This window comes from Eulemur rufifrons, chromosome 29 (assembly GCF_041146395.1).
Source record: "Eulemur rufifrons isolate Redbay chromosome 29, OSU_ERuf_1, whole genome shotgun sequence".
NCBI classification, from domain to species: Eukaryota; Metazoa; Chordata; class Mammalia; order Primates; family Lemuridae; genus Eulemur; species Eulemur rufifrons.
Window position 1 is genome coordinate 80,635,859 of NC_091011.1, and position 23,592 is coordinate 80,659,450.

Below are 23,592 nucleotides of genomic sequence, written 5' to 3' on the forward strand. Positions count from 1 at the left end.
GCGCCTATTTACATTGTATTTAAATCAATTAAAATTAAATAAACCCAACATTCAATTTCTCAGTCTCACAAGCCACATTTCAAGTGGCTAGTGCTATCCTATTGGACAGTGCAGACAAAGAACATTCTCATTATCACAGAAAGTTCCATTGGAAGTGTGGCCATAGAATTCTCAAGAATTCGTAACTGCTCCTCTCTTTCTCTCTCTCTCTGTCTTTCACTCTCACTCTGTCTCTCTCTCCCCACCTCCCGCCCCCTAAACCAAGCACAGGGATAGTGGTCTTATTAGTGACTTAAAGTGATGCTTTTGAACAAGAAGATGCTGGGTACTTTTGGTGACTAGCACCACCCCCACTTTTTTCTTTTAAATTCCTGAGCTTTTGTTTACAGTCTCTTATTACCGGTGCTACTGAAGCCGAATGTTACTTGTGTGGAAAGCGTAATTGCTTTTTTTTTTTTTCCTAGGTCCTTAAACCCTTTGCTAATGTCACCGTCTGAGAGTTCCTAAAGCCGGGGTTCTAGGAGAGTTGGGCCCGTCTGAACAGCTGGACCATGAAATAATGGAGTAGGGCAGGCGGGCGGGGGAGCAGGGCGTGCTGTCAATAAAAGAGCTCGCCTCTCTGCACACATGGCCAATTAATTGGCCATTCTGGGAAAGCATGGATGGGGAGAGGGGCTTCTGAGAATCGCCGGTGACAGCTAAGTGGCCTTTTGTGAACATCCTCTGCTGAACAACTTTGTTGGATTGAGTCTCTGCCTCCCCCACCTCCTGTGGGTTTCCTGTTAGATCCATCATTTACCATTCAGGCATCATCTTTCACTTTTCCTTCCAATATGACTGCTCTGTGTGCTGGCTCTGCCGTATCCCTCCCACTCCCAGACCATAAAGGGGACCGCTCGGGGCTTTGGCAGGACTGAGGAATTGACTCTGCTGTCTGTTGAGAGCTATAATAAGGACTGCCGTGACCTCCATGTCTAGCAGCAAACAAACTGCCTGTCCCGGCATAATGGCGACCACCTGAAGATAGAGAAAAGGGACTCTTGACTGAGTTCCTTCTTGTACCATAGAGATTTCCTTTGTTCTGCTCTCCATTTGCTCCTCTTCCTCTTTTGCCCATCGCAACTGAGCTAAGATGCAGCTGTGACTAAGAGCTAATACCTTTGAAATAATAATACACTCCATTTGGCAGGCTTTGCCAAGCCAATTTACCCAGGCTGTCTCTTCTAATACCCCCCAAAACCCTGTGAGGTAGGGAGGGGAGGTATGAACCCCATTGCGCTAATGAGTAAAGTGAGATTTAGAGAGATTAGGTCGGTTGCCCCAGCTCTGCCTGTAAGCCTAGCAGTCTTTCGATGACCTCCACGCCCTATGTGTAAGGAGGACCTGGGCCAGGGAAAGCACGAATGGGTTGGGAAGGAGAATGAGAGCAAAGGAGAAGAGTTCACAAAGGAGGAAGGAAAGGAATGGCGTCCCAGGGCCACTGGCTACTCTCTTTCTCTACTCTCTTTCTCTGGAGATGGAGGATTCCATGCTCACAAGAGGCTGGCCCAGCAACCCTTGGGGGAGGAAGAAAAGCCAAGCGCCTGGTCTTCCTCTTTCTCCTTTCCCCCACCCTGCCCAGGAGGGGTTCTGTCTGGGTGGGGGGAGGGGCAGCCCTAGCTCCCCTGATGTGGCAGCCACATGTGGGGTCTCCCCAGAGAGCCTAACGCCCCTTGTCAGGCCGGGCCTGCCGGCCTCTAGGTGCTGCGCTGTCCTGAGCCCTGGGCCATGCCGGTGCGCAAGGAGAGCCCTTGAAGGACGCCTGGAGGAAGAAGCATGCAGGGCACCCCCGGTGGAGGGACAGGCCCTGGGCTTTCCCCTCTGGACAGGCGGACGCTCCTGGTCTTCAGCTTTATTCTGGCAGCAGCTTTGGGCCAAATGAATTTCACGGGGTGAGTGACTGCTCCACAGGAGGAGGGAGGACCGGCTGGGAGCTGGGGCACCCAGGGTCCTGGTGGGTGGCTGTCCTGCTGGAGTCCAGGGGTAAGCTTTCGGGGCTCCAAGAATCCCCTGAAATCACACATAACAGTTTTCATATACAGTGTGTTCTCCTTTGGGGTGAAAAGTTCATAGCTTTCCTCAGATTCTCAGAGCAGTTAGTAACCCCCCAAAAACCGTGTGCCCCTACCCCAAATAGGTGTGGTGTTGTCCTCCTTTGAGTAAGTTCTAGTATTATACACCACGCCTCTAGGGACATGATTTGTGAGCCTCCCAAAGACCTCAGAAGGTAGCTACTCCATTGTATCAGCACAGTGGGGAAGCGCCTAGAGAGGGGGTTCCCTGCCCACGGTCTCAGGCAGCCAGGGAGGCAGCCAGCACCATCCCGGGCCATCAGACCTCAGAGCTCATAGCGCCGGCCGCCTCCCTCCCTACCACCACTGGGAAGGGAAGGAGCTCAGCTTCCCCCATATAAGGTGGGGTGACGTTATCTGAGCTCCCCTTCCATGGGGTTTGGACAGACCGTGGCCCCCACTGGTCCCCTCAGCGCCCTGTATCTGTTCCTTTCTCCTCTTCATTCCTTGTGTTCTACACACACACACACACACACACACACACACACACACACACGGCATGCCATATTCCTTTTCCTTCCTTCTTTCCCTGTCTTGGCTCTCTGTCCATCAGTAGCGTGGATGGGCTTTATTTAGTACCCTGGGGGGGTCTGTCCTTGGGCCTGGAGAGCCCGTGGCTCTAGGCTGAGGGACTGTGTGCTCCTCAGAGCTGTGCACAAGTCATTCCTGCTCAGGGCTCCTCCGGCCTCCTGCCAGGTCCCCTCAGCCAGGCCTCTTCTCCACTCTGCCTCTTCCAAGGGACACAGCCTTCCAGGAATCCTTCCCTGCAGCTTTCTCCACCCCTCACCATGTTTTTCCAGAGACCAGGTTCTTCGAGTCCTGGCCAAGGATGAGGAGCAACTCTCACTTCTCAGGGATCTGGAGGGCCTGAAGCCCCAGAAGGTGAGGACTCCTCGGGGCGTGGGGACACCCCCAGTGGCTCACACCTTCAGCTCCCTGTCCTGCTCCCCCCACCCCAAACCTGCCCTCCTAATGTCTCAGCCAAAGAGCACAAAACTGTGGAAAAATAAAATGTGGCTCCTCTTCAGGAAAAACTGGGGACACTTGCCCAGAAGGTTGTGGCGCCTTTTCAGGCTGCAGCTCCTCAGCCATCCCCTCTGTCCCGGTGGGAGGCTGCTGAGAGAGCTCTGTTAGGGAGCCTCTCTGCAAATGGCTGGAATTTCCAAAAGCCACACGGGAGGCACAGATGTTCTGGGTGAGACGCCACGTAGCACAGAGGCTGGACACATCTGCTTCCCAAGTGAACAGGCTCAGCCTGGCAAACCTGTGTTTTATTTGGGTTCGTCCTCCCTGTCAGCCCCAGTGCTTGTTTCCAAGAACACTTGTCCTCTGCAAATTTTAACAATGGAAAACATTTTCTTTGACTATTATAATAGGAGGGTTTTGTTTGAGGGCTGTGGAAACAACCAGATATTTCTGGATGTGGCCCGAAGCACTTCCTCCTACTTGCTGTGAAGTGTCCCTGTTGCAGGACTCTTAACACTTTATGCTAATTCTCTCTGTTTTACAAATTGAGAAGTAGCATAGCCAGAGGCTGACATGGGGGTCCAGATTCTGCCTTTCCGGGCTTCTCCAGGGCTCGGGAGCAAGGATGTCCCTCTGTCCTGGCCAGGGTTCTTGTCCGTGTGAATGTCCTGGATGATGCTCAGTCTCACCTGTAGCACTCTTTAGGGCTCTTGGATCCAAGCCAAATTGTGATGTGTGTGAGTGACAAGTTTGCCAGGCTAAGCCCGTTCACTTGGGAAGCAGATGTGGAGGGAGACAAGGGTACTTGAAATTAAGGAAAGAAACTCAGTGACTCGGGATTTTGTTTGTTTGCCCTCTTCTTTCTCCTCAGCCTTAGGGTTTTCATTATGGAGCTGGGGCCCTCTTAAGTGTACAGCAGTCCCCCTTTCCTCAGTCAACTGTGGTCTGAAAAAATTAAATGGAAAGTTCCAGAAGAAGAAAATAATTCATAAATTTTAAATTGTGTGCTCTTCTGGTAGCGTGATGAAATTTCATGTCTCTGCCCTGTCCACGCTCTCTGCCTGCTAGTCACTTAGTAGCTGTCTGGGTTATCAGATCGGCTGTCGTGGTATTGTAGTGTTTGTCTTCTAGTAATCTTTATTTGACTTAATAATGGTCCCAAAGTGCAAGAGTAGTGATGCCAGAATGTTGTTATAATTGCTCTGTTTTATTATTGTTATTAATCTCTTACTGTGCTTAATTTATGAATTAAACTTGATCATAGGTCTGTATGTATAGGAAAAAACAGTCTATAGAAGGTTTGGTACTATCTGCCTTTTCAGGCACCCACTGGGGGTCTTGGAGTGTAGCCCCCGTGGATAAGGGGGGACTACTGTCTAACAGATTATCTCCAAGGCTCTCCAGGGTGCCTAAAAGACTGTGTATAAGGATATGCAATAAATGCACTGGCTTTTTCTTTCCTTTGTGAACAAGGTGGACTTCTGGCGTGCCCCAGCCAGGCCCAGCCTCCCTGTGGATATGAGAGTTCCTTTCTCTGAGCTGAAAGACATCAAAGCTTATCTGGAGTCTCATGGCCTGGCCTACAGCATCATGATAAAGGACATCCAGGTGCGGTCTCGCCCCCGCTGGGGTCTCATCTCCCACATTCCTTTCCAGTGGAGTCCCAACCTGGAGGACAAACATTCAGGGCTGAGAGTAGAGATTTTGTTTCTGGATCTCCGTCTGCATGTTTGGGAGCATGCCGTGGAAGGAGTTAGACCTCATACTTCTCAAAGAAAACTTAAACCTAGGACAAAGTTCACAGGGAGAAAGTGCTCAGAGTGTGGTCGGTAATGGTAAGGCCTTGTGGGGATGAGCCCTTCCTCTTGTGCAGGGACTCGCAGCTGACTCGAAGGAGGAGAACGCTCCCCGAGGCAGCTTTCCCCCAGAGGAACAGCTCTGGGAGGGGTGACTGCAGATCTGCCCTTGGGAAAGGCAAAGGAGGCCTTTATCCGGGGCGCCCCAGCCTCCCTGCACGCTCTCCCTGCGTCTTCTCCGAACATCGTGACATTCTGTTTCAGTTGTTCTGTCTTCAGGGATAGCCTAGACAGCCTATGAAAGGCGCTGGCAGCACAGCTTCCTTCCTAAAGGTTCTTTGGGGTACCGTTCATCAGTTAAGGCTTCCTGGCTGCATCCTTCCGCGGATGCTGTCCCTGGCTCGGTACCTGTGGAAATGCGTCCACATAGATTCATTCCCAACCATTCTGTACACCACTAATCTCCTCTAAGGGCTCCAGTGTGGGAACAGAGTCTCCTGGAGCGCACACACTGACGCCGCATGCCAAGGGATCAATGCATTAGGCAGCATTCCTTTCCCAGGCGAGCACGGGCCGGGGCACTCGGTCCCTGCAAAGACCTTTATCCCCCATCAGGCACATCTGTTTCCCGCTCAACATGTGGGGGTGGGATAGTTCTCTAAATCCCCCACAAACAAAAATAGGGAAACTCCCACAGACTAGAGAGGCTACCACATCAAAAGAAATAGAACTTAATTCTCATTTTTAGCCCAGGCCTATATTTTGAAGTTTGCATTTCCCTGCTCCTGCCCCACCCTGGGAACCCGAGAGCATTTGGCAAACAGATATGCAGAGGTCTCTACAAACTTTCCACTGATTTCTGCACATCAGGGACGGCCCCAGAGTCACCCCTGAGTCTCCCCAGCTGGCTCCTCTGGAGCCGGTCGGCTGCATTCTTCCCTGCCTGTCCTCTCCTGACGTCCCCAGCCCCAGGACCCTCGGAGGCTTTGTACTCCCTCTCGGGAAAGTGCCCTGAACTCTTGGCCCTAACCCAGCCAGGCAGGATTTTCAGCAACAACTCGCTCTGTCTGCAACGCATCAAGCTCTCACTGCCATACTTGAGATCACATTTTGGCTTAGAGGGGGCTGAGGGCGGGGGAGGCCTTTGTGTCGAGTTGATTTGTGGCGGTGGTGGGGGAGGGGTCCCGGCGGAAGGAGGAAAGCCCAGAGGCACTAACAGGATGGGAAGGGCTTTGCACCACTGGGCCGTGGGCCTCCAGTCTTCCATCTCAGAGACGGACACACAGGCCTGATTTCCTCCCCGTCCACTGGATCTTCCCAGCCCCAGGACTGCGTACAGCGTCCCCTGTACTGTGGGCCCTCAGCAGTTGTCTGCTGAATGAATAACTCTAGGGGCCATTCAGGAAAATCGCATCTGGAGACAGACCTTGTTAATGTGTTGGTCTTTGTCTCCCTGGTCCCCTCCCCTCCACCTTCAAGTTCAGTTCCACACTCTTGTCTGTCTACAACCCCGGCACCCACCGTAGGGCCTGCTGTTAACTGGGGCTTAATAAGTGTCCGTTTTGAATTGATGGACGAGGGGAGGAAAGGAAAGAGGAGAGGCTGTGTTTGGTGGCTAGGACCAGGCTGCGAGGGGGCTGGAACAGCCTCCGTGCTGGTTTTCACTTTGGCCAGGGGCGAGGGAGATTTTTGAGAAAGGGCAGTGCATCCTCTTCCCACCTGGCTTGTGCCCCCAGGGGTGCTTGAGAAAGAGGCCGTGGGGCACTCAGTCCAGCCACAGACATGGAGATCCCTACTGTGTGCTGAGCCTCTGGCGAGGTGCTGGGAGCTATATCCCAGCTATATCCGCCTGCTATATCCAGGGGAGCTGGAGAGGCGTGGGGGAGGGAGCGGAGGGAGAAAATCGGTGATTACAATGGAGTGGATGAGCGCTGGTGGAGAGAGGGCGGTTGCTATGGGAGCGCACACAAGAGGCCCGCACGGCTTCTGAGAAGGCGATAATTACGGTGCGCTGAAGAGCAGCGAGGGGGGCTGGCCAGGGAACGGGCCCCCCACCCCGATTGGTGATGAGGCCGGACCCCATCGCAAAGGGCATCCTCTGCCATGTGAAGAGGTCGGAATTTAACCTGAAAACCGTAGGGGAGCCATAGGAGGGGCTTCGACATGATCAGATTTGCATTGAAAAGCCACTCTGACAGCGACAGCGTTGAGCTGGGGCCAGGGCCAGGGAGACTGACAGGCAGGAGGGCGGTGAGGAAATTGCAGTGGGCCAGGCAAGAAATTATCTGATTCTGAGTGAGCTCCATTTGCATTTAATTTTTCTTCACCTCCTCATTCTCTGCAGCCCTTTGGTGGTGTTTTTTTTTTTTTTTTCCCTGGGATGAGTCACCATGGAAAAGCTTCACTTGAGCAATCAGCTCGGTGGATTTTAATGGCTTTTTTCTGATTACAGAATTAATAAATATTCATGTTAGATAATTTGGAAAATAGGGGAAAGTAGAAGAAGAAAACAAAATTCACCCATGCTCCGACCATCTAGGCTGGAATCCAATTTAGCGTAAATATTGCTTCACCGATTTCCCTCTCTCTAGTGGGCCATCCTCATCAGCATACAAATGGAGGGTTATTTCTTCCATCCTAAAAAGTCCTCTCTTGATCCTTTCCCCCCACCCCCAGCCAGCAAAACTTCTGGAGATCCTGACTCCATGTGCCACCCCCATCCTTTGCCCAGGCAGAATGTCCCCCTCACTTCACCAGAGCTGCCCTCGGCAGTGTCACATACAGCACCTAGGTCCAACCCTGTGGTCACCTCCCCATGTTCATCTTCCATCAGCACACGGGTCACTGTCTCCTCCCTGGAAGTGTCTCTTCTCTCCGCTTCCCAGACCCTGCGCTCCCTGGGGCTATCCCAGCTCACTGGCTGCTCCTTTGCCCATTGTTTTCCTGTTTCCAGCTCCATCCTTGGACCGCTCCTCCCTCCCGCCATCTGGATCATGGCATTAAATACCTTCTGTCTCCTGATGCCTCCCACGTTATGTCTCCAACCTCACTTCTCTCCTCTAGACTCCTGCATCCAAAGGCCTCCTCAGTATTTCCACCTGTGTGTCCAGTGGGCATCTCGAACTTTCCAGGTCCACACCAAGCTCCCGGGGCCTTCCTCTGCTCCTCTGCAGCCTTCCCCGGCTCAGGAAGGGCAACACCATCTTTCCAGTCACTCAGACAACAAGCTTGGAGTCATTCTTGACTCCTTTCTCACACCCCACATCCAATCCATCAGCAAATCCCATGGGCATTGCCTTCAAAATACATTTCAGTGCATCCCACACCACCCCCTGGGCTGAGGCACCATTGTCCCTCACCTGTTTTATTCCAGTTGCTTTCTAGCTGTTCTCCCCAATCCCACCCTTGCTTTCTCATTGCCTGGTCTGAAAACAGCAGCCAGCGGGGTCCTTTAAAAATATGCATGTCTGATGGGGTCATTCCTCCACTTAACACCCTCCAATGGCTTCCCAGCTCACTCCATGTAAGAGCCAAAGCCCTCGTGAGGGTTTGGGAGCTCTGTGACATAGCGGTCACGCCTCCCTGTCCTGCTGTCCCGCATCACTGACTGTTCTCCCCTTCCTCACTGTGAGCCACACAGGGACCTCCTTGATATTCCTTGTGCTTCCTACCCCATTCGTGCCTCAGGGCCCTTGGCTATACTCACACCTCAGGGCCTTTGCACCTGCTGGTCCCTATACCTGGAATGCTGTTCCTGCAGACAGCTGCATGGCTTATTCCCTTCCTGCTTTCAGGACTTGCTCCCATGTCACCTTCTTATCTTATTTTAAATTGTGCCCTCTTCCCTACTTCCCCAACTCCTTCTCTCCTTCCCCTCTTTCTCCGTTCTTCTCCTCACCACGTGTCTGTCTCTCCCACTAGACTGTAAGCTCCACGAGGGCAGACAATGTTGTTTTGTTGGCTGCCATATCTTCAGTGCCCAGCAAATAGTGTGCGCTCAACTAACACTTGCTGGCTGAACGGCAGAGTCTCGAAGGTGGAAGGGCTGTGGCCAGTGTGGGGGTGGGTGGCCTAGAAAGGAGAGGAGGTCCGCAGGGGAGACTGCAGGGAAGGCAGGGAGGACAGGCGCAGCCATGAGTGAGGTCCTGGGAGGGGTAGAGCCTGGATGCATCACAGGGCAGGGACAGAAGGGGACCCAGATCCCTCTCGGGCCACACGAAGGGCAGGTGCTGACTGGTTCGCCCAGATGACCGTGAATGGGGGTCTGTGGTCCAAGCCTCACAGATTCGTCTTCCCTCTGGAGGAATCCCTATTTCCTGGCCATGCCTTGTAGTGACCCACTGCAGAGCCCTGGAGTCACCCCAAGGGTTCTGATGGTCCCCTCCTTGTCCTCGTCATCCTCATCGTAGCTAACATTTACCAGCATTTACTAGGTGCCAGGCCATGTTCTAAGCACTTAGAGCGTGTTACCCATTCTGATCCTCAGAAGAACACGCTAAGTATGTGATGACATGACCCCTCCTATTATGAAGGGGAAACTGAGGCACGGAGAAGTTAGTAGTTTGCCCATGTTAGTAAGAGCATCAGGGTTTAATCTGAGACAGTCTGGATCCCCGACTGGCTCGCTGCTCTGCCCCGCGGACGTCACTGCTGTTTGTGCGGTGCTTTAACTTTGCCCTTTGGACAGTGAAGCCCCTTGGTTAGCCGCGACCTCTGAGGGGGGCCCGTTCCTACAGCATCAGGTCCGCAGCCGCCCTCACGTGCAGCCGTGGGCCTGCGAGAGAAGGTCTCAGGGCTGCCCGGCGCCCGGCCCTGAGCTGTGGCCGCCCCTTCCCCAGCCCGCGGTGCTTCCCCTGCCCAGTGCCCCGTCATAAATTGATTCACACCAAAGTAGCACTGTCCCTGTCAGGTTGCCGCTTCCAGGGAAGCAAATGGCTTACTTCTGAGTTCCTCATTTCTTTGTTTTGTTTGTTTTCTCTCCTGAGAAGCCTGACATGTCGGACTGTAATTAGGCTTTCTCAAGCCTGTGGCAGGCTGAGCTCTCCGTGGGCCCGTTCCCTTCCCTCAGCCCCGCCGAGCCACCGCCTGTCCATTTTTCAGGCCAGGGCAGATTCATGTTCCTGGAACTGGGACCCAGCTGTGAGGGCCCAGCAGTCTGGATTTGTGAGAGGGTGTCATATCCATTCGCAAGGCCGTGAGGGTGTTGGGAAAGTTATTTGCAGTTTGGTGCAGACTCACCATTTGCCTCCAAGCTGTTTTGTGGAACAAAGGACAGTCTGGAGGGAGCTGTCTTCCTGCGGGTGTGCTGGGGCTGCGTGGGAGGAACCGGGTCCTCCGTCCTCTCTTTTCCATTTCTCCTCCCGGTCCTCCACCCCCATTCAGGCCCCCCAGACCCTCGAGACACTTTCACTGTGTTCTCAGGCTGGCCCGGCCCTGTCTTCCTTGCAGCTGTTCATCGCAGCTGGCAGCTCTGGCCCAAGTGGCCAGCAAGCATTGGTCATGGGGGGCTGCTGAGATTTGGGTCGGTTTCCTGGGAAGAAGACAAATTCCTTTTGTTAGAGCTTCCCAGGGGTGTTTGTGAGTGGCCAGAGAGGATCCGGGCTCCCTCGGCCACATCTAACTTAACCAGCAATCCCAGCTCTGCTCAAGTGGGAATGTCCCCAGCCCGGCCAGTTCAGCTAGAAAACATTGCAACTGTAATGTCTCACATCTTGTCAGTGCTCAAACATGAAATAAAATGAGCCCCAAACATCGATTCACAGTCCCGTTTTGCAATCTATGAACTTGAGAACCGTGAGCAAGCTGGCCAGGCCTCAGGGTCCACAGAGTCAGCAGGCACAGGTGGGGTGGGCTAGGGTGGGGCGCCTGGGGTAGAAGACAGCATTAGCCTTTAGGGCTTTTGGTTTTGCTAGTATTTATTCATTTAAAAGCTCTTACTTATTGAAGTAGTATAAGCACATTGCCAAAATATAAAAATAGGGAACAGAAAAAAATATACTCAAAACCCTAATCCTTCTATCCTAACAGGTGTTAGCATTTAAGTATATATTTCTGGCATTTTAGTGTCTTGTGTTCCTAGGCTGGGGCGGGGGGCGGGGGGGGCGTCCTTAATTTTTCATTATTGTGATAAACTTTTTAATTGCAAGAATAGTATGATGCACTTTTTAGCTGTTGTTATCATTTTGCATATTTGCATGCTCTGTCCACATACATACACTCACACACATAGATACACGCATCTGTGTATGTATGTTTTCATTGCTGGCCTTTAGTTCTAATAGCTAACCTTAAGAAATCCAAGGCTAGGGACCAGGATATCTGGTTCTTATCTCGAATCTGCCTCTTGTTAGCTTTGCCGTTAAGCGCCCTCAACTCTCCAATCTGCTTTATCTCTAGAACACATAGTTATTATAATTCCTGCCCTATTATCAGGTCATCTGACCAGACCAAGTAAGACAATGAGGGTAAAATTGATTGGTAAACAAAGGCCCTAGCCCAAAGTAAGCTATGGTAAAGACTGACTTGGGACCCAGAGCTGCAAACAAGGGGCAGTTTGGGTTGATGAAGATGCTTTCTCAGCATCCGTCCTGGAGGTCAATGCTGGATCCTGGGAAGCCTTACCCCTGGGTGCCAGTACAAGGGCATGAGCTTGGGTGAAGGGAACCTGCCCATCTCACTGTGACCCAAGCTGGGAGAAATGCCCCAGGATGATGTGGGTGGTCTGAGCAGTGAGTGGGCAACACACTAGATACTCTCTATGGTCAGTGGAAGTACCATGTGAGGACTGGGCACCAACTCCAAATTGATATGCAAGGACATTGCTTTTGCCTCACCTATACTTGTTTAGGAGGCAGTTAATACGGTGCCTGAAAGACCATCGACACATTAATAATAATTATTACTATGATTAGTATGGCTTTGTCCATACCTGGCTTTCCAAATGGCTTGCATACCAGTTGTCTAGGCTGCTTCCTGGGAATAGAGTCAATACTGGGGGCTAGAGGAGCCTTCTCTTCCCTCCAGGGGGACAGCATGCATGAGTCATCTTGGGTTCTGACTCAACAGAGTGTTTATAAAGTGTGAAACAAATGTGGCAGTAGACTGTGAGCACCTTTTCCCAAAACGCCTTTATATCTAATATTACGTTTTCTCCTATGAGGTGGCAAGGCAGATACTTCTGACCCAAGTTTTAAGCTGAGAAAACTAAGGCCACAGCAAGTTAGTGGCAGAGGCAGACTCAGAACTCAGCTCTCTGGACTCCTTGCCCTGTGCTCACTTGGGAAATGGCAGCATGAATGCCAGCTTGCCAGGCAGAAGAGTCACCCAGCAACCTGGCATGTCCTCCTGTTGTGCAGCTCACATTAATGGTGGCGCATTCTCCTGGGTCACTGCTGTCTTTATGCACAGCCTGCAGAGGCAGGGCTCAGAAGAGGCATGGCCAGCCCAGCCCTCCCCTTCTCCCCCAGCATGTGTCCCCTGTCTCCTAGGTGCTGCTGGATGAAGAGAGAGAGGCCATGGCGAAGTCGCGCCGGCTGGAGCGCAGCACCAGCAGCTTCAGTTACTCCTCTTACCACACCCTGGAGGAGGTAGGTCTGCCAGGTCAAGCTCTGGGCTGTCTTGTGCCTTTGGGCCCCTTAGGGTCTGCAGACTCAGGCAGAGTCTAGGGAAGGACTCCCGGGTCTATGGGAGACTATGAATGACTCTTGGGAAGTGAGAGCAGACATTAGGTGGGGTCTGTTAGGTAGACAGTCAGCCTCGGAGAGGTCCAGATGCCAGGATTCAGAGACAGGGGACTGCAGTTCAACCGTACAACCCTAGGCAGGTACAGAGCAGAGTAATGGGTCTACTAGGCAGAGCACTAAGGCAGGACCTATTATGGGCAGAGCAGAGCAGGTAGAGGGTGCCTTCATATCCAGTCCTTGGGCTAGGAATCCCAGGGTCTGCACCTCTCCATGACCAGTCCTGGTGTCCAGTGGCCCCAGCTATGGGTCCTAGCATACACAGGCGCAGGAAGCCAGGCACATTGGAGAGCCATGTTTGTAGAATAAAACAGAGATGCCTTCTCTTGAAGAAAATTCATGATCACAATTACAGCCAGCCAGGGCAAGTATGACCAATGGTGACTTGTGCATAAAGGGGAATATGCTAGGAGGACACAGGGATGCCCACTCCAGAAAGAAACTCAAGACACAGGTCTCATTTTGCGTGTAAAGGACATGACATTATTGACATTGCCCACTCTATTATCATCATCACTTTTTCCATTTCAGAAGGCTTGTAATGGCGGATCCATTTTCTTTCATGTAATTGCTAATTCAATTATGTGTATTGAAAGACTAGAGAATGACTTAATGTAGTCTGTCAGTATTTACTGATGCCAAAGATAAATAAGACCAGAAACCTGCCTTCAAGGGTCTTAGTGTCTAAAAGAAGCAAGTAGAGAAAAAACAATACTACAAGGTCTGTCAGATGTCAAATGGATTGAATGGGCCAAAGAATGGAGGCAAGAGAGAGAATTTCCAACCGGAGAGAGCACATGGCTGGGCCTGGGAATTTAAGCAGGCTCAGCACCTGCTGTTCTCCTAGGCAAAGGCATAGCTCTGCACGGGGCAAGGAGCCTGGGGGTCCACCCAGACCACAACTCACTGCCCTTAGTCCTGACGGCATGTTCAATTTTTGCAATTCTCAGTCTGGGTTCTTTTAGACCCTCAAGGGAGGTGGGAAGGCACTGAGGAAGGTGCATAGAGAAAGGAGAGCATTTGGAGAGGTCCTGGGGCTCATCCCTCTCCCTACTTAACTGCCAGTCTAATAAACTTCATTCCTTTCAGATATATAGCTGGATTGACAACTTTGTAACTGAGCATTCAGACATGGTCTCAAAAATTCAGATTGGCAGCAGCTTTGAAAATCGATCCATTCTTGTCCTGAAGGTAAAAGCTTGCAGCGTACACCGCTAGACTTGATAGTGAGGGCCTCTGGCTATATAAGACTGAGCTCATGTGGGGTAGTGGCTGCGTAGGAGTTCAGGGGAGAGAGAGGATGTGTGTTCTCCTGTCCTCGGGTGACCCATGAGCATTGGGATTGTGGCATTCAGGGACCCACCCTAGTAGGTATAGACAGGTGGTAGTGCCATGATCTGGCACAACCTTGGTCAGGGAGCAGGTGGGAGGTTGCTAAGGAGATGGAGCTGCAGAGTGGCATCTGTCTCCCCGGACTTGGGGCCAGAGTGTGGGTGACTCAGCATTCTTCCCATTACCTCAGTTGCTTCATCTGTTAAATGGGAAAAGAGGTACATGGAGGGCCCATTTGGCAATGTCTGATGTCATCTGGCTCAGGCAGCCCTGCAGAGAGTCCTGAGCTTCTGGGGGAACCTCCCAGCCCTTCACAGGAGCCACTGGAACAGAGTTTGGACAAACTCAGCAACACAGTCCCTTTGGTCATGAAGGAAACAGGGGAGGTGAAGGCAGAGCCCACCAGAAAACAATTCTTAGTACAGGCCCTAAAGGGGGCATGGACCACGCAGGACACTGGGCATCAGCTGTAAGGGAGGACAGGCACTGCCACTCTCAAGAGTGCTCTAGTGGACTCTTCTGAACAGCCAGGTGGCCTCCCCTAACTTGGCACTTGACTTTCCCTGTCTCTCCTTCCATTTCTCCCAGGGCTGTTGCGGTATTCTCTCTGTAGCATCGTCTAAGGCAGGGGTGGGGAAGGTCCCATTACTTTAGCTGTAATCAAATAAGGCCGCATTCAAAAAACTTCAATTAGATATACTTAAAAATATACATTATTTTGTAAAAATCTAACTACTATGTACTTAATAATTTCAAAAACTGAAAACTATTTGTTAATTTTAGGGTTAACCTTTAAATGACTTTGTTGTGTCTGCTTTTTGCTGGAAAGCATTTGAATATTTGGTTGCAGCATGGAAGTGCACAGTTTCAGCTTGGGTATCAGTCATCTGTGACCTTAAGGACATCTTGATTTGGGTTAGGCAGCAAAATGTAGATTCTCAGCAACAAGTGGATGAAAAGCAAGAAAGCGTTTTTGGGGAATGTTGCCGAAGTTGTGGGTATTCTACTGCATTTTTTCGTATTTCCAGTGGATCTTTCTTAGCATCAAACAATGACTTTAAAATGTCAGCTACTAAGCTCAATCAATTCCATCTGTAGTTCTTTAGGTGCCTTGGCGATATCAACTAGGTGAGGCTGAAATGCTAATTTCAGTGTGATGTCATGACTCTTAAAGTCAGTGAACCTTTCATTGTATTCTCCAATGAATATGTCTATAACAGCTGCGTATTCTTCAAATGATTCACATGTATCATCCTGCTCATCAGTGACCTTTGCTAACTGGGGAAAATGTTCATCTGAAATTTCCTTTTGAAGAAGTGTTTTGAAAAAATATAGCTTTTTTTTTCAAAATGTTTGGATTTTTTGCCACATACCATATACAGACTTAGTGTTACCTTGCAAAGAAATATTCAAGTCGTTTTGTTTGACGTGATATCACACAGAAATGCTGCATTCTTACAGAAATCTTCTTTTAATAATTCACATTACTGATTCTGTTCTTCATAAAATCTAATTATCTGTTCTCTCAGACATAAAATTTTGGCTAACACCTGTCCCTGCGGTAGCCAACGCACTTTAGCATGATACTGCAAATCCACACTGAATATCTCATCCTTCAACTTTAGCACGTTATGAAATTGATGATGCCGATGTCGGGTTGCATTTGCAGGAATATAGTTAACAATACTTATAACTTGTTGCAAAGTGTCACTTAAAATAGTAGCTTTAGCAGAGATTTCACTGATGCAAGATACAGCGAAAAGAAAATGAGAGCATTTGGATCTGTTAATACTTTTTTTTATCTGTGCAATAAACCCGTCATATTTTCTTGTCATGGAAGATGCACCATCTGTACATACACTAACTAAATTTACCAAATTCAGTCCAACCTCACATTTATCTTGAAAGTTGTTGAAGATATCTAGTCCCCTGTTCTGTTCTCACCAGTACCCAATGTGAGTAACTCTTCGTACCGAAGAAAATCTTGTTATACTTCGAATGAAGTATAAAACCTGCACCGAGTTAGTAGTATCAGTTGATTCATCCAAAGTGATTGAATAACATATATTTTCCTTTTGAAGTATTGCATGAACTTGTTCTGTTAAGTTGGGGGTAATTAACGCTGCTGATCAGTTATGGTTCTCCTTGAAAGAGACAATTATTTGCACTTTGAGACGTTATTGGGGTCTAAGCATCCTCCACCTTCGACAATGCATTCTTTTACAATTTCTACGTCACTGAATGGCTTTCCTTTTTCCCCAAGTACATAAGCTACTTTGTAAGTTGCTTCAATGGCATTATTTCCAAGTCTTATTGCTGCTTGAAGGAATTGTCTTTGCTTTTGTTTTTCATCTTTTAATGTCTGCAATACAACCTTTCATGCTTCTCCCTCTAATTTAAAATATTTTTGGTCTTTATGAGTATTATAATGCTGATGAGCATCAAATTTCTTTAATGTTGATATTGGAGCATCACAAAGCAAGCAAATCATATTTTTAGCAGAAACAAGATAATATTGCCATTCCCAATCCTCATTAAAAAAATCTGTTTTCTTCCTTCAGCGTTCTCTTGGTGTTGTTTGACATGATGGGCTGTTACGCAGACAGAATTAAAAAATAATGTTGAGCTGTGCAACTATTCACAAATTCCACTTCAAACAGAAACACAGTGCCCCGTTGTCAAAAGCTGATAACAGACTGGCATACTCGACCCCCATAAACTCTGGCCAACCAGCCTCGTTTGGCAGTGGCACCAGTCAGGCGGGGGAAGTTAGAACTAAATCATGAGCATAGCAGCCATCAGTTTGGCCCTTATGGTTACTAATATTCTAATTGAGCTGGTCAATCTGGGAGGATTATTTTGTTGAAACTTATTTTATTCTTTGGCATTTTAAATATGTTCATTTTAAAAAATAAAATAAAAATATAAAAGATGAACACAAATGTATTAATAAAAATAAAAAGATTTGTTCTGTAAAACTTGGATTCCGTCAAAAGGCTGCACTTAAGGACCTAGAAGGCCACATGTGGCCTTAAAAAGCTGCAGTTTCCCACCCTGGCCTAAGGCCTTGCTCCTCAAAGTGTAGTCCTTGCACAGCAGCATCAAAGTCACCTTGATGATGTTGCTAGAAATGCCGAACCTCAGACCCCTCCCCAGACCTACCGAATCTAAATCTGCACTTGAGTAAGATCCCCGGAGGGATTCATGTGCCATCTAAGTTTGGGAAACACTAATCTTAAGATGCTTTCAATCCTGGGAAATTCTGTGCTTCTGGCCGGATCACTTCGCTCTCCAAGGGACTACCTATCTCCAGGGCCCTTTGTGCACTGTTGGGCGCACACACAGGCACCTGTACGCACACCCTCTCTCGGGCTAAGCACACCTGACACGCAGAGCTGCCCTAGGCAGGAGGATGCACCTGGGGCCTCTCTCCAGGTAGCCCAGGGACAGTAGCTGTCTCCTGAGGCAAACCTCTCTTTGGGGCCTGCTTCTTTTTCCCAGTTCAGCACTGGAGGTTCTCGGCGCCCAGCCATCTGGATTGACGCTGGAATTCACTCCCGGGAGTGGATCACCCATGCTACTGGCATCTGGACTGCCAAGAAGGTCAGCATAGACCCGCACCTAAGGGCGGCTGTGATGGGGGCTGAACTGGGGGAGATGGGGTGACCATTTAAGGGCACCTCCAGTGGAAAGATTTTACCCGGGGTGTTCTCTCCCCTCATGCCCTTTGGAACAGCCACCATGTGCTCTGGCCTTTTGCAGCCCAGAGCCCACCTCTCTCCTCTGCCTTCTAGCTGTTTAAAATCTAAGCTTTTGGTTCTTCATGAAGGATGTACCTGATGGTCTCATGCCACCCCTTCCTGCAGCCACCGGCTGTACAAATGTCCTGCTCCACCTCCCAGGAGAGCCCAGCAGGGCCTCCCACCCCTCACCCTTTCTTGCAGATTGTCAGTGAATACGGTAAAGACCCGGTCCTGACAGACATACTGAAAGCCATGGACATCTTCATAGAGCTTGTCACCAATCCTGATGGGTTTGCTTTTACCCACAGCATGGTGAGGGCACCTGGGAGCATGGGGGTTGGGGGCCCCCTCTAGGGGGATGGAGGAAAGGTCACTGTGCCTCGGGGAGCCAGCACCTTTAGGGGCTCCTTGCAGAGAGCCTCACCTAGGGCAGGAGGGCGGCTCAGGTGCTGCACTTGCAGCTTCTTGCCCTCTGACCGCCTTCCTGCTGCCCAGGGACGGCCGCTATTGGCAGCCTGTGCTCAGGCCTCTCCCCAGACCCTGATTTCAACAGCCAAGTACTTGATCTGCAGCCTTGGCCCAGCCCGATGCTAGCCCCATCCTGTCCTAGCGATTCCTCCCCTTTGCTCCTCCCTGGCCACCCACTCCCTCACCCCCAATGTCAGAGGCTCCCACCCCTGGGAATTCGCCCAGTGAATGAGGTCACCTGACCTGGGCTTTCTCAGAACCGCTTGTGGCGGAAGAACAAGTCCACCAGACCTGGAATCTTCTGCATTGGCGTGGATCTCAACAGGAACTGGAAGTCAGGCTTTGGCGGTATGGCACCCTGACGGGGCTGGAGGCGGGGCTGGGGAAGGAGGTGCTGGTCCTTGGCAGGTTCTCCCTCCCGGTCAGATTATGTTGGCTCATAACTTGGGAGACACAGGACAAACTAGTTAGCCAATATGCATGAGTCACGGCCAGGGACAGGCAGGCACATACCTGGGATTGGCCGTGGGGTACGCAGAGAGGTTGTACAGGTGTGTACACGTATGCTAAGCCTTCGTGGGAAACATGTAAGGGAGGCCCCAGCTCTCGAGATGAGGATTAACCAGGAGAGTCAAACCCAAAACATGGCAGAGAAATGCTTAGGGAGCTACAAAGTAGTCCTGCTGGTTGTTCAAAATGCAGAGTTTATGGTGCCCCCAAAATGTCCCTGGCCCTTCCCTGAAGGAAACACAGCACAAAGAAATGCCTCTGAACTCCTTCCCTGAGAGCGGGCCCTGAAACTCGCCCTTTGGGGAGGCCAGAGCAGTAGTCCAAAGACATAGTAGAACGGGCGAATTTTTTTATCACAAGGCAGACTTGAGCCTGCTTTTTATTTTCTACTTGCTATTTTGCACCCTTGGCCAGCTGGCGGGTGCACTCCTGTAGGGCTGCGTGAGCCCAGTGAGGGGATGTGGGGGGCAGCCTTCTCCTGAGTTCCTTGGTGTTCCTCCCTGATTGTTTTCCCCTTACCATGCCAGGGCACAGGGCTAGATGGGGATACTGAGGAAGGTTCAGGGACCCCGGGAATGCAGCAGTTGGATGGGTGGGATGCTGGGTCTAGCCAGGACAGAGCCTCCAGAGTAGACACAGCCCTCAGCCCCCAGCTGTGGCATCCACACTCCACAGGCAGGTTGGGGTTTGGCTCCACAGGGGACAGTGACATTGTTGTTGCCAAGCAGACCCATAGGCTGGCATCCAAAGCAATGAGATAGAACATTCTGGATCTGGATGCCTATTGCTTTGAAAATCTGGCTCCTTGGGGTCTGTTCTCATTGAAAAATGAGGACAGCTCTGAAGCACTGGCAGGGAGGCCCCCAGCCCACAGCGATGGAGCTGCCTGAGAGTCTGGGCTCTGTGTGTAACCACTTGGGTAAGAGCACAAGACCGTGCAAAATTAGGCGTTTCCATCCCCACATGACCAGACGCTTGCCCCGGTGGGCATCCATGTGGACCCTTCAGAACTGACTGGAGTGAGTGTCCATGGACCCCAAGGCAGACGGGATAGTAGAAAGATAAATTACCTCTTAAAGAAAATAACTTCTGTGGTTTCACCAGAGGGGAAAAAAGGATCTGTACATACACAATGTACAAAACAATTATGGAAAAAAAAGTCCACAGGGGGCAAAAAGCTCTCATAATCCCACTACTCAAAGATCACCGCTTTTAATAATTTACCATGTCCTTCCAGAGATGTCCCCTTGCTACAAATTACATTTTTAGAGAAGGAAAAATAAATAGCTAATGAATCCATTAGCAGGTACTTGTGAAACAGGCAGGCTCAGAGGACCTTGACTGTGAACGTCAGAGATGCAGGCAGCTAATTCCCATTCGGCCAGGAGAAGATTAGTTTATTCTGCTTAGCTCAAACCAGAACTAATGGCCTGAAGTGTTTCTCCATATTTGGGCAAAGCCACCTGGTCGTTGGCAGGGGAACTGCTTTCTGTGCGTGGGCTGCAAAAGCAGACAAAGCTTTCAGCCTTCCTGCCCTGTGCATCTGTTGCTGTTTGTCATTCATCAAGTGGAGCAGGTGCAGAAGCTCCCAGCAGACACAACACTGTTAGCTGGGCCCACTCCAGCATGGGGGGCTGCTTTTCACCCCCTTGTTGTCTGCAGGCACATCCCCCTCTGAGGTCCTCACCCCAGATGAGGACCAGCAAATCAAGAGGGGACGTGCTCCCTGGTGACAGAATTGCCTCTGGGCCTGCCTGTGGCCAGAAATAATGTATGTCTGAGCTGTTGACTCAGGTGGGAAGTTTTGTTTATGGTTTTATTATTGCCTTAATTTGATTGCAGTGTAATGAGTAATCTGTAGACCATCCTTCCCACTCTGCACTCTTAGGGAGCATGGTGTGCTGCATTCCTACAGCATCATCTGAACTGATCCCTGGGCCAGCCCTCTGCCCCAGGGGTCAGACGGGGTGCTGTGGGATCCTCAGGAGGTTTCAGAGTTGGGGTGTTTCCTGTCCTTTGGACCAGGCTTGTGTACAGCCATTTCAGGGAGAGGAGAGGGAGGAGGAACTGGGATGGCTCCTTCCAAACATGTCCCTCACCTACAAGCCTTAACCATCCTAGCCTGGCCCGACACAGCATGACCCTTAGGGAAGGGAGCAAAGCTGAAGAGGAGTGGAAAAGGAAGAAAAGAGATGGGGGGGGGGGTGGCTCTCGCCTGTAGTCCCAGCTACTCTGTAGTCCCAGCTACTAGGGAGGCTGAGGCAGGAGGATCACTTGAGGCAAGGAATTCGAGGTTGCAGTGAGCTGTGATTAGACCACTGCATCCCAGCCTGGACAACAAAGCAAGACCCTGTCTCTTAAAAAAAAGAAAGAAAACGAGAGAGAGAGGTGGAGGTGGGCAAAGAATCTAGGAGAAGATGGGACCAAATTAAACTTGTTAAAAAAAATAATAATAAAAGCCCAGCTCCTCTTTGTCCCCTCCCACAACTTAGGTGCCATGAAGAATTTTCAAAGACCTCTTTGCAACCGTACTTCCCAGACCAGCCTCAGGCAACTACGGGGAACTGTTCTCTCTTTTCCCAGCCCCCAAGTCCATGGCACTTCTGGGACCATGGCCGTGGCAAAGCGTGAGCAGACACTGAGCACTCAGCTGGCCACAAACCCAAGAAGCGTCCGTGTAAGGGACTGCTGCTCAGTAGGGGAAGCTGGGGTTGGGCTGGAGACCTAGAGCTTCCTCTGGATGCGGCTTCTGAGGCAGGCCTACCTTTCTGGTGGAACCACAATCAGGACTTAACCAAAGGACAAGCCAAGACAGCTCCCTGAAGGGCTCCAGAGCTGCCACGTTGTGGTGTGGCCACGTGCCTCTGATGTATTAGGCTAGGATCTGCAGCAGTAACTAATACCCCTCCGAATCTCAGTGGATTAGCACAATACACATTCAGTTTTCATGCACACAGAGGCTACTGAGGGTAGGTGACTGTCCTTGGCAGCTTTCTTCCAGTAATGACAGAGGGACCCAGGATGCTGCTTCTATCTAGATGTTTTTTGCTTCCAGCCACAAAGAGTGTGGAGAAGTCATGCTTGCTCTTAACAGCCTCAAACCAGAAGTGACACGTCATTTCTGCTGGCGCTTTCATTGGTCAGAAGCAGTTGCGTGACCTCAACCAAACTGCAAAGGAAGCTGGGAAACACAGGGGAACAGGAAGATATTTTGTGAGAGAGCTAAGTATCTCTGCCACACCTGAGTGGCTCTATTTTACTCCCAGGAAATGGTTCTAACGCCAACCCCTGCTCAGAGACTTATCACGGGCCCTCCCCTCAGTCGGAGCCGGAGGTGGCGGCCATTGTGGACTTCATCACAACCCATGGGAACTTCAAGGCGCTGATCTCCATCCACAGCTACTCTCAGATGCTCATGTATCCTTATGGCAAATCCCTGGAGCCTGTTTCAAACGAGAAGGAGTTGGTGAGGCTGGCCGCTTAGGGCTTGGGGAGAAGGAGGCCGTTCCCCAGGAAAATCCGTACCCGATACACTCCCAGAGGGTCCAGGCTCTCACTGGGAAAACAAGGGTCTGGACCAGCAGACCCCATGGTAGGGGGAGGGGGAGCGTGTTGTTCTCACGTGTGATCATGTTCATAGCTGGAGGAGCTGTGCTCCCGGCTCACCAGGGCCATATGTACACTCAACTCCCAGGACTGCCAGTCTGTGCTCCTCACCAGCTGGTGAGGGTGCGGGAGCCCCTCTGAGCCCCAGCCTCTCACCCCATGCATGTAATCTTGCAGTACTATCTTGCCAAGGATGCGGTGAAGGCCCTGCATGAAGTCCATGGGATCCACTACATTTTTGGCAGCACCAGCACCACCCTCTGTGAGTGAGCCTCCCCTGGCAGCTGCCGCAGACACCACCACCACCTGGGGTCGGGCAGGTTCAGGCCTGGCTGGCCACAGGGCAGTGCCATAGATCTAGCTGAGCTGGGCCAAAACTACTTCCCACATCTGGAGAGAAGGGTGCACCATGGTGCCTAGGCAGCTGTTTCTTGGCAGCATTCATGCACAGCTCCCAATGCTTGGTCTACTGCAAGGTTCCTTGAGGGGTTAGAGCCTGTTGGGTGGCCGGCAGGAGCTTCCTTTTCACAGGGCTAGAGAATGGGTAGGGTGGGTGAGTGTGGCCCTGGTGGAGGGCTGGGCAGGAAGCTTGGTGTGGTCTGGGTGGGTGGGGCTTTGGCTCCCAGGGCCCACTTTCCACTCAAGATGACTCTGTACCTTGTGGGCACATCCTCTTTTTCCTTTTGGGGATGCTTTTTGGCCCTTTTGTTTCTAGATTTGGCCAGCGGGATCACCGTCGACTGGGCCTACGACAGCGGCATCAAGTATGCCTTCAGCTTCGAGCTCCGGGACACGGGGCGCTATGGCTTCCTGCTGCCAGCCACACAGATCATCCCCACGGCCCAGGAGACATGGATGGCGATTCTGACCATCATGGAGCACACCCTGAAGCACCCCTACTAGCAACACTCCTGAGGGCAGAGCAGGAGGGATTCGTCCTCCTCCCCAAGGCCTGGGGCTCCTCCTGAAACCCAAGTTGTACACCCACCTCCCCACACCCTTGTCCAGAACCCTTAGGAAATAAATATGAGTTCATTTAGTGTTGGCTGCCACCTCTCTGGGCTCAGCATTGACGGCGATCAGAGGGTGGCCCCTTATCTCCTAGGGCAGCTTAAAATGCTGGTAGAAGCCTTTCTACTCCCCAGGCCACCTTCAGGAACATGAGGGGTAGCAGGCTGTGCCTTTTCTCCTCTTGCAGTGCTCTCAGGGCCCAGAACAGAGAACTCACCCCAGCAGCTACTAACATACACGTTGTCCCAGTGTATTTACATATTAAGATGACCCTGGAGGGGACAATGTTTGATCTAAGGGAGAGGATCTT

The 23,592-nt window shown here is 50.9% G+C and overlaps 1 protein-coding gene across 3 annotated transcripts; it reads left to right on the forward strand.

Annotated features, from left to right (window-relative positions):
• The first annotated feature begins 183 nt into the window (after positions 1–183).
• Positions 184–23,304, forward strand: CPA5 (carboxypeptidase A5). 3 transcript variants are annotated; one of them, XM_069462067.1, is made up of 13 exons: positions 184–573; positions 1,190–1,248; positions 1,720–1,931; positions 2,912–2,993; positions 4,551–4,685; positions 12,361–12,459; positions 13,702–13,803; positions 17,446–17,547; positions 17,889–17,999; positions 18,413–18,503; positions 21,932–22,131; positions 22,449–22,533; positions 22,987–23,304. In XM_069462067.1, the coding sequence occupies exons 3-13, from the start codon at positions 1,816–1,818 to the stop codon at positions 23,172–23,174; spliced, it is 1,311 nt and encodes a 436-aa protein (XP_069318168.1). In that variant the 5' UTR covers positions 184–573; positions 1,190–1,248; positions 1,720–1,815; the 3' UTR covers positions 23,175–23,304. The 3 variants fall into 3 exon arrangements, with proteins under 3 accessions (XP_069318168.1, XP_069318169.1, XP_069318170.1); XM_069462068.1 differs by lacking the exon at positions 1,190–1,248; XM_069462069.1 differs by lacking the exons at positions 184–573; positions 1,190–1,248; positions 22,449–22,533 and having other exon boundaries at positions 1,816–1,931; positions 22,987–23,139.
• The last annotated feature ends 288 nt before the right edge of the window (positions 23,305–23,592 follow it).